Raw genomic sequence first — 18253 nt, 5'->3', positions numbered from 1 at the left:
ACACACTCCTTTGAAGTCTCTTCCTTCCCCAAAAGATACGAGACTAACAGAAGCACCTGCTCTCAAAGATGAAATTTCTATTTAATTGGTGACAATAAACTGGGCCACCAGAACAGTCATAAAACAGACTCTTACTGCCTCACTAACACCCAATATACCTCTGTATGTCCAAATCAATCTTGCTGTTCTTCCCCATAAGAAACATGAGATCAGCCTTAAAATTCTATGATTTTATTGACCATTTAAATTAATGGATGAAATGAGTTATAAAAACTAGAACCCTTTTTATGGTAACTAAGAAAGGTGATCTTCATTTCCCTAGATTTCTGAGATCATGGCTACTGCCATCCAAATATCCTTACATCAAACAGAATCAGAGTGCACTTCCCATTTCTTTCATTTCCAGGATCTCTAACAACTGAAAAAATAACAACATTAAAACCGGACCACAAGAAGCAGAAGTGTGAGCAGAACATGACAAATGTTCTTTTCCCCATCAGGACACAACATGGTTAAGAATGCTGGAAACTGAAAGGTTGTGGGTTTTTTGGTGGGGTGGTTTTTGCTTTTGTTTTGTTTTGTTTTAAATCATAGCTATTAGACTGACTTTTATTTTTAATATAATGATACAATGGGTTTTGTTCTCCAGTGTGCACTTCTTGCACTTCTGTAAGACTCACTACCACACAGTGAGGAAATAAACCCTTCCCAAAAGGAATACGATAGGTGTAGATCACTTCAATTGAGTTATTTTATGTTTTAGAATTGGAGAACCCTAAATAAATTTTCTTATGATAAAAAAGTACAAACATAACACAAAACTGATAGTCCCTGATGTGGTAATTTTACATAAATTAAATTAATTCCAATCACTTTATCTTAATTTTTATACATAGAAAATAGACAAGAGGGTGGGGTAAAACAAAAAATTTGTGAAGGAACAACTGTAACCTCCTTGTTTATTCTGGGAAAGACCATGATAATTCGTCATACTTTCATCCACAAAAAAACATCCAAGCAAGCCATAAGTCAAAGTCAGAAGGTTATAAAAAATAAAGACATTTAGGAACTGTTTATTAAATTACTCAGTTACTTTTCTATTTCTTAATGATGATGAATGTGCTGCTTCATAGATTACCATGAACTTCCAAGACTGGGCACTGTCTAACAATTTTCACTACTAAATTGGGATTATACTGTAAATGTTAAATTGAAACTTTACCATATTCCTGAACCCACACAACAAAACAGACTGCAAGGATTCTTCTAAGCATCTAAATTAAAAGGATCCTGCCAGATCTACTCTACTACTCTACTGCAAGCAATTGATGAGAACCACAGAAGGAAAATAACATACAAAGTAATTAACATTACAGACAATCCAAATTATAATTATGATATTCTTACACAGAAAAAAAATAGTGAAGTATTTTCTAATGATGTACATATTTTAATTAAAATATAGTCAATTCTATGCTTCCGATTAATAGGCACTTTCCCTGTGAGGACTATTCATGCTTTAGTCATATCAATTTCAGGGGAAAAATTCCAAAAGATCCAGTGAATGCAGACATGGCATCCATTACAATTAAACAGCCAGAGTATGTAAACTTCACAACTTGTTTTCATATCACAATAACAGCATGTGGTAATGAACTTTCTGTTCAGAATTCTAAGACCTGGAAAGGGAAAAAAAATAAATACTCCCAAACAATAATTACTCAAATGCTTAATACTCAGCCTCTTCAAAAATCTGGAGATCAGCCAAAAAGTGTCATCAATGGTTTCACTTTGTACCAGAACACTATTTACCAGCATTCTTAATTTCTATCTGTGCAGACAGACTGTGCTTAGTACTTCTCAATGAAATAGCTAAATATAACAGCAGTGCTAATTAGATAATACATAAGTGTTTGAGTATTTTGATTATAACCTAGAAGTCTTTATTAAATTCAGCTAAGGAACATCAACCACACCTGCTACAGCCATCACAGAACTGAAGGTGGTCGTGTTCACAAGGGATGATGCAGAACCTCAACATGTTAGTGGCTACACGTGTCACATCTCAAATGTGACTTCAGCAGTGCAGCCTAGTAACTTGTCAGTATAGACCTGCTTCTGCCTAAACTAATATCCAACGGCTTATCTATACAATGAAGTACAGTTACTTGTCTTAAAGTGAGAATACAAGGTCTTGACCAACCATACTGCTTAGGCAAACAAAGCATTACCGGCAGTAGGTGGAAGGATGGATGCTGAGTTCCTCTGTACGGGATCTGCATGCGAGGGCACAGTTACAACACAGGGCACTTCATCTTCTGTCTTTGTCTCTCTCCCCTTTCCCGCCCTCAAGCCTCACCCTAAAACTTTCACATCTTTTTAATGCAGAAATATATTCCATTTTGACAAGCTCACTGTCATTACTTATGAAGAAGCAGGCATTTCTCATCGCTACGCTGAAATGACTTAAAACAATGAACCAATTAAGAAAAAAGTTTTAGCTTAAATACTGTGAACAAAAGCAGCAGAAAAGCAACCTCTCTCTCTCCTCCTTCTATATTGGGTCTTGCTGTTCTATACCACCAAAAATCAACAGAAACATCAGGGACAAAAATCCATCCTACCGAAATAAAAATCAAAAACCAGTGACCAGACAGGGGAAAAAAGTTTCACCTCAAACATACATGTGTAAAACTAATATTCAAAAAGTCATCTGTACTTATATAAATAAAATCACAATGCTTCCATGTAAAAACTGTAACTAAAACATCACCTACAACTGATCTCAGATTATTTTTTTTAACACACACATATTTGAAGGTTGCTCATTCCACTTGGCAATAGCAGTAACTACCAGTGGAAGTTTAGAAGTTCAGCCAATATAGCAGAGAGAAATGGAATACATTTCAGAAATTTTAGTAAATTATTCTGGCTTGGTTCTCATTTTACAAACTCAGTAATGTTAAGGTTGTTACAGAATCCAAAATAAAAATTGAGAACAAACTGTGAATCTATTTGTATCAAATTATAATTATGTTTTTATTTTCTGGGATAATTTTCAAGACTTCATTCTATCAGTTGATGATATATACCCCAAAATAGATAAATTAAGCCTTTAATATAATTAAAGTTTACTTGCATAAATTTGTTAAAAAAAAAAGAATTATTTAAAACTCATACACTTACTTTGTTTGAACTTCAATGAGCAGAACAGATATAATTTGTGGCGTTAAAATTATTCAGGCACAATAAAAGCTAAAAATATGTCCTTGCAGAATGGTGAAATGAGGTTTCCACAGACTACATATGCCCTGTTTCCCACAATCAAACTGTCACAGCATGAAAACATTCTCCTGCATGTGGAGGTTTTGATACTCATTTCCCTGGTGAAAGTGTGCAAAAGGATCTGAAAGAGTTATTGACAATTCATACAGTATCCCATATTTCATTAGATAGTACAAGCAGAGAACATATCTTAACTCTGAAGGGAGATGAAGCAACAATGTTTTAAATGACTATTGACTCCACTAAATTTCCTGATAATGTCAGAAGACTGTAGTCTGTCAGGTTCATAAGAGACTCAAGATGATACAGGAATCCAATTATGCGAAGTCTATTTAGTTGTCCTGTTTGCTAAGCCAAAGGTTAACGAGAACTGCACTGAAAAAACCTCCTGTGGTATTACAAAGTATTTCTTATGCTGCATAACATGTAAATGCAAAAGTATTTTAATCAAGTCTTTTTTTAACTCTTTAATTGCAACAGAGTACTATACAATACAGCAAATTAAAAACTCATGATGGAAAAAGTGATTTTAAAAACTTGCCACTGAACTAAAGACATCACGAATAATTACTAAAAGTAATTATTACTGAATATTTCTAATTTACAAAGGAAAAAAATGTTTAGATCACAGAACCATAGGCAGTCATTGCTAACATTAAATCTTTATAAATAGTAAGCTGTGGCCTCTAATTTTAGACAGAAATTAATTATATTTTTGTTGGTAACACATTCAAATCTGTTTACACAGCTGACGAGTCTCAGCTCCACCAGACTCGAGCAGTGAGCTTTGAGGGCTCTCCTGCTTTGGAGCAGATGACTCAACATCCACCAATTTCATTAAAGATGAAAAGGGGAAAAATTCACCTGCAACAATGTCACTTGTAAAAACAGACTTAAAACAGATTTATGAGTTTTACATATGTGAAGTACCCTATTCAAAAGAAAGGCGGGGGGGGCGGGGGGGGGAATACAGGAAAACATAACAGCTGTGGGAAAACGGATTAGAAGTGTTGAGTTTCCAATTCTTTCTTGGGCTAATGTAAACTAATAAAATGTTAAAATGGATCCACATTTCAAAGACTGTAATTACCACATGACACCATGCTGTTATTTCAGATCTTACATCTATCATCTCAGATACGCTCCTGAATATATGGATGTAGATTTACCCACCTCTCTCAAACTTAACTACTGTTTCTGCAAACACTACCACAGCCATATTTTACAAGTATATTAGAAAGTCAGATAGTCTTTGCTTTTTTTTTTTTTTTTTGACTGGCATAAATCCTTTACCCAGAGCAAAAAAAGCACCACTCTTATCATACAAACAGCAATTGTCCCTTTACAAGAAGAGAGTAGAAAAGCAATGCATTGAAGATAATGGTAATAGGTAGAGAAAGCAAATCCCAATTCCATTTTCACTTTGTAGAATACTCAGGTTCAACCCCTAGTTTAAATGAATGAATTCATAAAAATAGAAATACTTAATTTTTCTACATTTTTCTCAGGTCACAAAATCTACATACAACATTATTACATAATTATTTCAGCCTTTTAGGATTTTTTTGGTTTTGCTGGTTGTTTTGTTTCTTTTTCTTTTTTTCTTTTTTTCTTTTTCTTTTTTTTTTAAGTAAAGGTGGACCTCACTAGCTGGCATTGGGAACATACTACCAGAAGAAAATTATCTGAGCAAAACTGAAGGACATGCTGTAAAACACACTGTAGGGACAATCATGCAAGGAAGCAAGTCTATTATTTAATGGAATTCTGCAGTTAAGTCCCACAATTTCATGAGTTTGTAGGCAATTCACAGTTAGCTGATTCTGTCACTGAGGGTTCATACTGATCTCAGCTAAGATTTCCCTCCATTTCTAAATAATGGCAATTCTAAAACCTGCAACATACGTTTGAAAATTGAATACATATTGTACTGTATACATATTGTTTACTATTTCAAATTGTAATCTTGCAACTATCCATAAATTCTTACTGGTCCAGCAAGAACCAAAGTAGATACTTTAAAAGCAAGTGAAGGTCTCTACTGATTTCAACAGGAATAATTCCTGCTTAAAGCTAGACCCAGGCTTAAACATACTGGTGAACTAACATACACTACTGAGTAAAATATTTGCATGTGCACTCAGAATACATGTAAAAACCCAGACTTTCTTCCTGAAGTTCAATCACTGCAATAAACTTCTTCAACTTCCAAAACGTTGGGCAGTTTTGCTTCATTCTTGGAACACGTCTCCTTCTCATCTAAAACATGCACTGAATTTGATACACATGAATAATTTCCATGTGCTTCAGTAATCCAATACTTTAGTATTTGTATCTTTCAAGATAAAGCTCTGAAGTGTGTATAATGTTTAGTTACTGCATATGAGACAGTAAAAGCTGTTGGGTGATTCCAATCAAAAATCCAAGTAAAATCAGCTATTTGTAGGAAGAAATGAAATGAGAACCAAAGCTACTTACCGAGTCATCTGTGGCTGAAGGAGGCCAGCCTTCCCATAACTGGTGACGGACAGGGATACTAGTTAGGTCATACACATTCCGCTTTACCTAGTAAAAAAAAAAAATTAAAAAAAATCAGAACTTACTCTAACAAAAACAATACAAGCAAATCACATTATTTTAATCATAATCCCAAGCTTTTTATTTTGACTTTTTTTCTAATTTTTGTAAAACAGGTTCCTCCAACACTCAAAGATTCAGATCTGTTCCATAGGTTTACACACGGTACTGCCAAAAGCAATTGCACAAACTATGTTAAAAAAAATATAATTAAATCTATCAATTATAATTCATAATGATTCATTATTACTTCAGCATCATAAATGTGTAAAACAATTCATAATACAAATTTTCACAGTAAAAAAAGTATTACATAATACTGAACAAACTGAAGGGAAGCAGAAAGTAATAACAAAAATTCTGTTACAGGTTTTGCTAGATAGTGTATTCTGTTTCACCTGAAAATTTTAGGTTCATGCTACATCTAATGCAGTAATAAATGCAACTAGTTTTGCATGAAGTTTCTTAAATGGAATCCAAAACTAAAAGTAAGCATATTAAACATGAAAATATGAATAAGCAAGCACATTTCCAATTAGGACAACACATTTCAAACATTTATTAACAAAATGCAAATAAACTAATTTTTATATCAACTCTTTTCTCATGCTATTAAAATACAAGTCGCTACCATTAATCATCTCACACGATGGTTGTCCAGAGGAAGGGAGGGGGGAAAAGAAGAGTTGAAAATTTTGAATACAGAATAATACTGCAAAACTCTTTCCACAAAAACATTAACACAGATAAAAAAGCTGGCACGTTTTATCAGCGATTTTGTGATAAGCAATTATTTAAATCACAAAAAGATGTATTTTTATACTTGGGATAGAGAGCGATATCTCAAATCCTGAATAATAGTTTACACCTGAATGTAAAGACTGCACAAGCAACCAGGACATGTAAATATTGCCCAGCTGGACCAGAACTGTGAACAATAAAACGCTTACAGCAAGCAATGTTGGCTTTTGGTGTGTCTTCCATAAAACTACATGGGAATAAAAGTCCTCCCATATCTTCACAGCTCTATGTTAGTTTCCAAGTACAGATCTCAACAACCTATATTACATCCAGAAAAACATTCTCAAATAGGTAAAAGTAAGGTTTGATACATTTTACTAATATTTCACATGACCATTCGCTAGACAGAATAACTGAGAAAGTCAGAAGCTGTGTCCCATTCCCAACTTTAAGAAGGCTGTACAGTCTAACACTAACAGACACAAGAACCAAGTGTTTGACACATTAAACCAAAAGATATTAAGGCAGATGGATAAGATTTGATGTAAAGCAAATGCCAAGACTAGTCCAAAACCTGTCCTCTGATGCCTCCTTTAGCTTTTCATTTGTTCATTTGTCAACTGGAAAGAAACAACTAATTGTATTCTAACTTCTGCTATAAGTATTACTAAAAATTCTGTGAACTGAAAAAAATTATATATAGTTATCAGCAGAAAAAATCTTTGAGCCAGCACCTTGCTTGCAGTCAAGCGCACTTACCCTAAGTTAACAACTTCCTCTGAGCAGAAAAATGGTTTAAAAAAAAAAAAAAAAAGAAAAAAAGGCTGAAATTTGTCGAAATGAGAAATACTAACATAAACCATATATTTAAAGGTTTTCTATTTAAGAAATGAATGAAAGGTAATTCTAAACTACCATTCTTTGGGAGATAATGCAATAAAACAGAGTGATCCACTCTACAGACTTTTATATAATTTGACCCTACCTATTAATCACTACTTGCTATAGCTTCATCACAGAAGCATAACTGAGTTTTGAATACACGGTAAGGTAATATGGTAACATAAACATATGGAGCATGCATATGTTCCCTCAAAATTTGTCATTTATTTTTAGTACAGAATGTATATGCAACATCTGGCAGTAGGTATTAATTTAAAAACGTGTTTGCATAATGACATAGCACCAAAGCTCTTTTTCTCTGGATCATCTTTAGAGAGAAGCGCAGCATGGACCCTTTCTTTCAAATGTTGCACATAGTTCAAGCACATTAATATGCGAATGAAGGATACATGTGCAGACATTACACAGTAAAAGAACAGTTCTAATCATTGTAAATATCCTAAGGGGGGTTAAGGGAGGGAGCAGGGATTTCCACACATGTGCTTGCTCAGAAATGTTGATTTGGGCAACGTTCTTCAAAAGACTCTTCATGGCATTGCTGCATGAGTTTGCCAACAAATAAATACTACTGAGAAAATTCAGGACATATAGAGAGCAAACATGAAGTACAGTGCTCTTATTGAATTTCCAGTTCTCCAATCCTCCATTCAATTATCTTTGCTTGTTCTCATTACTTGTAATAGTAGTAGTAGTATCATTATTTCATACTAATAAAGTGCCCCTTAGTAAAAACAGTGAAGAACTGCTTCACATTGGACAAATTTAATATACTGGCAAGGGAATATGAATTATTAGTGTTAACTAGGCTATGCAGATAATTTCAATACTATCAGTTTAAAGCTTCACAAATATAAATATTCTGCACAGATGAGTGGAAAACAATGGCTTCAATTTATTATCCAACAGCAAGATACCTTACTTCCAACTCTGGTTCTACAGCTCAATAAAGGATGAAAGTCAGGCCATGTGGGTTCCTCATCTGGACATTTCAGTATCATAACATATATATGGGTTGGATTTTCAGCTCAGCTTTAGATTCATTGTATGTTTTAGAATCATTAAGATCTCTCTCCTTTTTTGTAAAAGTAGTAAATTACATGTACACCCAATAACCTTTATGTTAATATTGGTTTTGTTCAGGAGTTTTTGCAGGGAGATTGATCTACTAACTTCGTTTCAAATAAAAAAAAAATCTACAACTACATTTTAATTAAAAAAACTAAACCAAGAACACTTTTGTTTTAGACACACAATACTGAAGTATTTATTAGCAATTAAAGTGGACTTCATATTACTGCTTCCTCATATTCAAGCATGCTGTCATGCTATAAAAAATATAAATACACCTTACATATGGTATATTCTTATATACGTGTGCACGTGTATACACACATGCACCTGTGAAAAACGGAATTATGGAAGACCAAACTCTATAGAAGCTGGTATATGATCTCATTCCTACTGTTCAAAACAAACAGCCTTTCTTCACTGCTTCTTAACAAGAAGGTAGCCTGCTGTGCAGTATTCGTTTCGCAGTAGTATCAAGGTAAAGAGATGTCATTACTCCGTACTGACCCCACAACAGCCCATCAAAATGTAACAATACTCATCTGTGATCACAAGAACACGGTTCTTGCAATTTTAGTTTTCTTCATTAAAAAACAGGACAAATTGTCCTCGTGAGATAACTGTTCTGCAATTATATATCAAAAAAAGTCTTATTAATGTTATTTTCAAAATACAAAACTATTTTGAAATAAAAGGTGAAACTTATTTACAGAAACGTGGGCTCAATGCAACTACATAATATTGTTTTCAAAAAGCTTTCAGAAGTAAAAACAAATAACTCAGAAGTCACATTCCTCAAATTCCATTTTAATTCCAAAGTACAACAGAAAGGCATTATGAAAAAAACAGTATTTCCCTTCTTTCATTAACTCATCTGTAACTCCACTGAATTCAATAACATTCCTCTGCTATTCTAAGCTTGAAAGGCATGCTCGGAGTAAAGTGTTTTGTTGGTATAAAGCACAATGCCAGACTGATGTGCTGGACAAAAGTGATCAAAGTTGAAGTAATTTTAGCCAACGCACAAGTATTCTGCTGCATTATTCTACCAGAATGACATCTGTTGAGCAACTCGTCGCAGAATAAACTAGTTGTTATAGCCAGGCCTGGTCGGGTAGGGGACCATGTAAGACTTATTAGAGTAATGTTTGATTAAACAAACTGCTTGAGTTGAGATCATAACTGGATTTGGAATTCATGCCAAAGTAGTCCTCTTTCAAACAACAAGCCACAATCAATTATTTAAGATAAAATAAGCTTGCGTTTAAATAACTATTCAATTTTACATTTGTTTGATAATTAGAACAGTATTAAGTGAGCAGATAGCAAAAGTTTTAGAGACTAGGAATATTTACCAATGGAGAACAGAAACCCCTGTTTCTTCATTAGCTGACTTCATTTCAGTTTAAAGTTAAAAATTCCATAAGGAGGAAAAAGTTCTGAAGATTTGTATAAAGCAGAACTATAAACTGCTTCTTTACTAGGCCAGTGAAATAAAAACCTACAGCCATATTCCTCATGCAACTGAAAAAAGTTAGCATAGTAAATGGATGAAGCCTGTCTTAAGGCTTTTATTTATAAATTCACACGATATTGATAGGAGGACTGAAATCTTTATAGATTTGTGTAAAGCAAACTAACTCCTAGTGCCATCCGCTGAGCTACATTTATTGGCAAACTTTTTGGTCCCCCACCTTTGATCAGTTTGAAATACTAATTGTGGCATTGTCTTTGTGCAGCCCAGAATTTCTTTTCACAATGTTCAGATGCCATGGTGACTGGCACATTACTATGGCAGCCACCCTTCAGATTATAATCTCCAGAATATACGATCATTTGAAAACAAATTAAAGGCACATCTATTTGGTTCCACAACTCAGCTGTGAACAGTATCAATACAACCACTTAAACAACAACAACAAAAAAACCCCTAGATATTTCAGATACAATTTTACTTGGAAAATTATGTGTAATTCCTGCAGAATGCCCTGCTTTGCACCTATACACTGATGCTGGAAAAGTATATGAAGTTTTACCTTAGGCTTATTTTCACTGGTGTTAGAAGGGAGTTAAAATACGAAACAACTTCTAGTATTTTTAGAAAACCCATATGTCAAAGTAGCCAACACACTGAGAAAACTTCCCAGATATAGGCAGAGTCTTACTTTCTTATCTTTCACTGTTTTTTTTCAGCAGATGAGTACGTTGCTTTAATAGGAAGGTTAAATACTACAGATACACTTTGTAGATATGAAATTAATCCAACATTCAAAGCCCTTCCACATCTGTATTAGTAAGGATAAAATGAAGTAAAATGTATCACAGGGCAAGAAGTCTGTACCAGGCAATGGGATGATGATGACCCTGTGGTGGTTTCACTTTCCAGGAATAAGTAGCTATTTTCTTATTTCTGAATTAGAAAAATCTGAAATCTACCATTAAAAAAAAAATAAAAATCTAACACCTACTAAATTGCTAAAAAAATTAACTATTATGCTGAATCATCAAAGAACTGTCGTGCCTGAATCTGTATCTTTGAATCACAACAAATCACAACAAAGTTTAACAGTAGTTTCCCTCAGGCTGTTTTCTGCTTATGCAGGTACAAAGTTAATTGAAATAATGTAGATAATGAACTTTTGTTAGTCTTATTATTAAATATAATTTATGCAAAGCTGTAAATTGGCTGAGATGCTAAAGACTGTTCCAGGCACATAGGCAGCATGAAAGACAGTGCAAAAATGAGTGCATGAAAGGCAGACAAAAGGAGCAATAAAGTCAGAGGACTGTGAGGAATGTGGAATGTGAGTTGGGGGACACGGGGAAATGAGATCAGATGCAGACGGAACAAGGTTGCATGGAGCACTGATAGTAAAGTGAGAATCTTGACTTTGACATTGTAACAGAGAAGAAGCCAAGAAAAGGAAGCCAAATTTTCAGGGGACAGCAACCATATGGATAAGGCAATGACAGAAAGAAATACAAAGTAAGCAAAAGCATTTTGGTGAAGAAAGATGGAAAGAAAGGAAACAAAAATCTGCTGAAGCAATAGTCTTCAAGATTATAGAGGAAAGCCCTTAACATCTCCTCCAGACAAAATTCCAATGACAGATAGCAAAGAGCGTTGGGAATCTAGCAGTAATACATGGGAAGAAAGGACTCTAAGCATAGTGGAGCATCAAAGGTGATGAAGTGGTGAACTGAAAGGATAATGATTTTATCAATAATTATGAACACAAAGATGGGTCAGATAAAAGGGTAATTTCAGTTAACTACAGACTAACAAGAACTACTAAAAATATAGAGATGTAAAACTAGAGAGAAAGAATTTCTGAATCGGCATCTCTGCCACAATCTATTGCAATAGATTTGGTCCATAGTAATAGTAAAGACACAGGACAGAAATGGAAGAAGTCAGGAAAGAAAATGAAAAACAAAAATAAGTGATCCATATTTAAAATTTTCCCATAGCAGAGGAAAAAGTATTTTGTATTTTACGAGGAAAAGGCTACCAGCAGTCAATGAGAGACTGAATTTCTTAACTTTTAAAAGTGACGTGTGCAGTAATTTTTAGCCAGCAACACACAAGTAGGATATATTCATATGTAGCAAGTAATGTACTGTATGAACAACGACTAACATTGGCACCCAAACCAGAACTCTCAGGTCACCTTATGAAAGATTCATTTGAGAGGAATGGTATAAGTCTGCTCCGCTCACAATTTTGATTGCCTTTTTATAATTCCAATACACAATATAATAAAGTATATTAAAACATAAAGAATGAAGGTTATTTAAATCAGCAAATTTTAATTTTAGCGTAAGCTTTACTTTCAAAACAATAACACAATTCTAAAGACATCAAATGACAACTGACCTCTCCTTCTAGCAGCTGACTGAAGTTTAAATCATGGAATGTTTTCAATTAATGAATTAAGATGTCAGAATTGGACTATTTTTAAATAATGGCATCTGCTTCTCAAGAATTTCATACCACTGAAACTCTCCAAGGAAGACTCACTACGCTAAAATAACTATTTATATTTGCACATATACTCAATTCACTCTGTTGTAATCTAAATGAAAAAAAAAAAAAAAAAAAAAAACACTTCCAACCTAAATACTTAAAATCTATGTGGAATGCAAAAGAATGTGTCTTCTGCCCAAGCTTGCCAGACAAAAGTCAGTTGTGATTCAGCACTTTTATGAAATACACAAGAACTCAAATATGTTTTACTACAATACATTCTCTAAATAATTATTTCAGTAAAGCTCTTTCTTTAAATTACTATTTTTGCTTTTAATACCTCTGAAAAGATTCTAGTCTGCATTTATTAAGTCTTCTCGTTCAATAGGCTAAAGCTTTGAAACCTCTTTTCTTGTTTAATGCAGAATAAAAATGCATTAAATTCTAACATAATTGGTTTTAATTCAACGTCTGAAATACATTACTTTCTTATTCTATCATGACAAGTAAAACTGAAACAAATAAAAGCACTGAAACTTGTATACCTCCTGAAAATAGTATTCTCTTCTAATTAGGACTGTTTAATTTTCAAATTAAAAAACAATATGCAATTTCAAACCTTCCTAAAGGACCCCAAGAGAACCTGAATGTCCACTGTACGTCAGCCACATACAAAGCAGAATTCATCAGCAAGTTACAACACAAAAAGATAAGTAGAAAATTTTCTGCTAAGTTTTCGTGTACCACTTGCCTGCAATTAAACACATTTTATGTACAGAAAAGCCACTAACGCATCCAACTTTCACTTCAGAGTGTATGAAACAGTGATTGTACCAAAATAAACCCAGTTTAAACTACTGTTAAAAATGGGTTGTATTGTACTGTAGCACTCAGTAAATATTGTGCCAATATCTTTATTACAAAGCTTGCTGAATTCATTATGTAACCATTCAAATTAACTTAGGTCTGGAAAATAATGTATGATTTGTAATATTTTGCTGATAAGAGTTCAAACAAAGAAGATTAAGTCACATTAAACACTAAGCAAAAAACAGCAAATACATTTTTTGATGTTTCCAATTCTTTAATTTCAATATCTAGAAAAGAGATTGAAATACATGAATTTTGCCTCTCATTGTTGGAAAGGTGGAGTAAGAGCTTCATATACCTAGGGATTATTACCATAAATAATTCACACTATTTCCAATTTGAGTGATGAGGCAAGAAGAAACAGGTAACTACTAAGAAAGATTAAGTGGCTGAATAAATAAATGCAAAGTTTATTATGTATTTTAAAATGGGGGACGGAGGAAAATTTGCAGGAGAAAGAATCTGTAAACAGATAATAAACTTAACAGAGAGATGATTCACCATAACATTTTAGCAAAAACCACCTCATTTAGGAAAATAAGATACTAGGTATGAGGACAGACTCACCAGTACCACTTCCAGAAAGGCATATGGATTCTTTACTCCCCAACTAAGCACTTATAGCCTCATTCCCCCAGATTTATACCCATCATAGTAAGCCATCAAACAAAATCTAAAACAAAAATGTTAATTCCATTTCACTGATGTAAATTCTTGAGGACTACAGATAGTCCTAATTACTTATGTGAAATACTACTGGCAAACTTTAAATGTCCTAAATTCAAAAAATAAACTGGTTTTTTTCCCAAACTAGTTGGCTACATTGTCTACTTGTTCTACAGCTGAAAGGCACCCTCAGAGACATTACCTACTCACTTTATAGCCTCATTGAGCAATTATATTTCTGAGCTGTAACACTTATTCAAATAATTTGGAAATTTTTCTTAATTAGAAATTGTTATCAGAAGCCCATCCACTTTAGGAATCACCAGATGATTTAAAAATTCATTAAACGTAATGACATTTAAAAATCATTACATTTTGTAAATGCTTGTAAAGAAGCGTTTGACAGTTTCCTTTCAGCAATAGAAATAACATTGTGAATAAATTACTTTCATAGATTTCACAATTATTAATACTTTGTTATCCTCTATTTCATTCATTGGACCTCATATTTTAAACCTCTTTTACACCAACCCTTCTTGGATGTCATTTGACCTTTTTTAAATGAGTTGGTGCCAAGTTAGTATCTTAACAGCACAATCTACAATAAAATGGTCCACTGGGTAATACTAGTATATTTTTGTGGTTAAAACCTGCAAATTTTGAAACAGAAAATAAAAGCAAGGCTTCAACTAAACTTTACTCAATCTTTTGACATGTGAACTTCTGATTGCCTCATGCAATATGTATCTATACCTACAATATAATCTGAAAAGATGGATGTTCCAAGCACATGAAATGTTTCCTCAAAGATTTAGCAAGGTATTTTCCCAGCCTCAGCCTCCTGCCCAGACAACATTTGAGGTTTGAGAATTAATTTGAGCTTTCTTCAAGCTACGAGATACTACTTTTTGCCACTGCTCTGGATCTGGCCTTTTCCCAGGCTGCAGCAAGTGGCAAATGTTAAGTATATTCCCTATATTATATTATTCGCTATATTCAAATTCTATATATAACTCTTTCACTGTCTTTAAAATGTTGGTTTACTTCTCAATGCCTCAGTTTTCTACCAACATACATGTACATTTTAATTTGTGGGATAAAGAAATCTCTTTGCTGATCTCCATCTTTAAATACCTAAAATTAGCTGTCCTTCTAGAAGAGAGTTATTGCTAATGCAAGTTACAATCTTCTGAACTTGATGCAGAAGTTACTGATTGCTGCTATATGGCCTGCACTGTGCAAAGGTTCAGCCTACGTAATTATTATTATTCATTGCTTGTAGTGCCTAGGAGACCTAATTGTGATAATCCCCTCTGAACTTAAAACCGTATGACCCTTTGAATTTTTTAATAGAAGGTTAAAAGAAGAAACAAATTCCTGTAGAAGAAGAAGGGAAAACACATTCTTAAGAAATTGAGGCAAGAGACACGAGTATTTTTTTAAAAAGAGAGAGAGAGAGAAATCATTTTGGCAGCACACAAGCATGAGGTTGAAATAGGGTATGAAAGAATTAGAGTGTGAGCTAGCTGTGACATTAGAGATTGAAAGGAAGATGTGATTAGGGTTAAAAGAGATCAAACAACAAAGACTTACTGCCAAAACAATTTTACGAACTTGTTTGAAAATGCCTTAAAGACTTCTACTAACAAAATAAAACTGATGATAATACTTGAAGTTTTTTGTTTGTTTGTTCTACATATAGTGCACTGACACAGAAAAGATACATTTTGAAGTCCTAGTTTGTTTTTCCATTCAGTAGGAATGGTCATTTGAGAAAATATACTTATTAGTAACCTAAATGAAAAAGCACTGCTCTGTGGAAACTTTTAACTGACCTTTATGTACAGTATGAAAGACAACAGGCAACTACTACTAAGTCATCTATTACCAGATCACTATCAAGAGGTAACTACTCTTTTGACAAAGCACTCAAATATAAAGGGTAAATACAGTTTCTAATATTGTTCCCCCAAGGAAGGATATTTGTTTGCTGTAAAAAGCAGGAAAATTACCAAAACAGATTGTTAATGCTACTGTCCCAATTCCAGCTGCTTTTATGTCCTAAAATGTTGATAAATTGCAAAACATCAGGTATTTTATTGCCATTAAAAATTAACATTTTAAGACCCCCTTAAGAATAGTGGGACAAATTCTGGAGGCCAATACTCAGGCAAGATCCTGCATCTAGCAGGAAAAATGAGACCTTAGTTTCACTATAGAAAATGTTACTTTTAGTTACCACCTTCCAGAAGATTTCAGAGTGCTTCACAAAGCATGGTACGTTGCAGCAGCGTACAAGGCTGTAACAGAGCTGAAGCTAGACAGATATAATAAAGAAGCTGAATTAGGATATCTCTAGGAAGAAACCATGAAACACTGATAAGAAAAACACCGCCAATCAGAAAAGCATAATTCTTAAGGTCAGTTCTATGATCTTTGGACTTAACAAAAGCCATATGAAAACCAGTAGTTGAAACAGCTGGCCTGCTAAATGCAACAGAATACTGCACCAGGGTAACAGTTTGTATCTGGGCTAACCTGATGAAAGAGATCATCGGGAGTCAAGGGACAAGTAATTTCATATGGATTGCATACTTAGCAGACTTAATAGATAATCCTAATAATTTATCTCGGTGATTAAATTAGTAACTTGGAGAAAAATACACCTTGACACTTACTGATTATGAAGATAAGGACATGACCGAGAGCAGTAACTTTGATCCAAGCTATTTAAAATTGGTATGAAAACACAATTTAACCTACTAAATACACTTTCTGTGCATCCCAACATCTCTCAGACTCACGAGAAGCTACTGTCACTACTGGGTAATGGTAAAATACAAACAAAGGCTGGGAAGTAAGAAAAAAATCTACACGCCAGTTACTTAGGTTGATCCCAGCTTGTCCATATCACATGTGCATGTATTCAGACTACTGCACGAACAAGTGTAATTTTGCAGCTCCTGTCTTTCAATCTGTTCCACTTGTCAGGAGTCAGTGTGTGAACTCTTCAGCAAAAGTCTGTATTGTACTTTCCTCTATCTTGTATTGGCTGCGTTGTTTCCTTTTTAAGGAACTATTTGTCTTAATGAGTTACAGCATAGTGAATATTTTGGATATAGTCAGGTTCCCACTCATATGGACCTTAAAGATTATTTCTAGGGTTTGAATTATCACTCAAAGTGAAAGAGCTGGTTGATGTGATTCTTGTAGTGGAAAGCAGATTTGTTACATTTTCATGGCTGTCAAGTTCTGAACAAAAGAAAAATTTAAACAAGTTTATTTGAAGACAAACACCCTCATCTTCATTTCAAAAGAAACTGGCTTGCAACAGCCTAAGCATGATAAATACATATATTGGTCTTTCATCACTTCCCTACTTGTGCATTTTCACGCATTTCAAAAGTAATCAGTCATATCAATTAATGGTAAAATAAATGGTCATTTTAGGAACTAATAAGATGAATGGAAGTTAGATGGCCAATTCTTGCTGCATTTAATTACAGTAAAGAGCACCATTCGTACTCATACTAGGGAAAAAAGAAAACAAAACAAAACACTTTCCCTCTTCCAAATTTCTTTTATCTTTGTTCCAATGAGAGACTAAATCCTACTGCCCCCCTCAAATCCCACATTATGATACCAAGACATATGCTTCTTAACACATTTCATTGACTAACAGTATCTTCCTCCACTCCTACCCAAACATGTTTCAGAATAAAAACTGATTCACTTTCAGTCTTAGAAAATGCATAAACCACATGTGCTTCAGAAACAATCCTTATCGTAACTGATAAGCCTACTAATTTTAGTTTAAGGAACAGAACATCACAAAATCAGTATTTTGTCACGTGTTTTTTACTTGTCTCTAGACTATCGATAAAATCCTCTTTTATTAGACAGCATATTTTATTGCTACTAGAGACAATATAAAATCTATTCAAATTTTTTTAAATGGTCAATAATTTAAAATATTTGCAAATTTACACATTATATGAAAAAAGTAGTTCAATCTGTGAATTTTGTGCAGCAAAGTACCACAGTTGTGCAGAGAGTTGTGCACTACTTTCATGTAGAGAAATCCTCCAATATCTCTGACTTCAGTGTTTTACTTCTGTCTTTCCACCACTTTCACACTTAAAGATCACAGCAAGCCTGCTGCTTAGTGAAGAGAGA

The 18253-nt window shown here is 33.8% G+C and overlaps 1 protein-coding gene across 1 annotated transcript in view; it reads right to left on the bottom strand.

The window, feature by feature from the left end:
* Positions 1 to 18253, bottom strand: part of FAF1 (Fas associated factor 1) — a 170693-nt gene that overhangs the window by 77406 nt on the left and 75034 nt on the right. The window contains exon 8 of the mRNA XM_049808217.1: positions 5764 to 5850. Coding sequence (XP_049664174.1) covers positions 5764 to 5850 — 87 coding nt within the window. The remainder of the gene's footprint in view (positions 1 to 5763; positions 5851 to 18253) is intronic.

This window comes from Accipiter gentilis, chromosome 8, assembly GCF_929443795.1.
Source record: "Accipiter gentilis chromosome 8, bAccGen1.1, whole genome shotgun sequence".
NCBI lineage: Eukaryota > Metazoa > Chordata > Aves > Accipitriformes > Accipitridae > Astur > Astur gentilis.
This window is presented reverse-complemented; position numbering and strand designations above follow the sequence as displayed.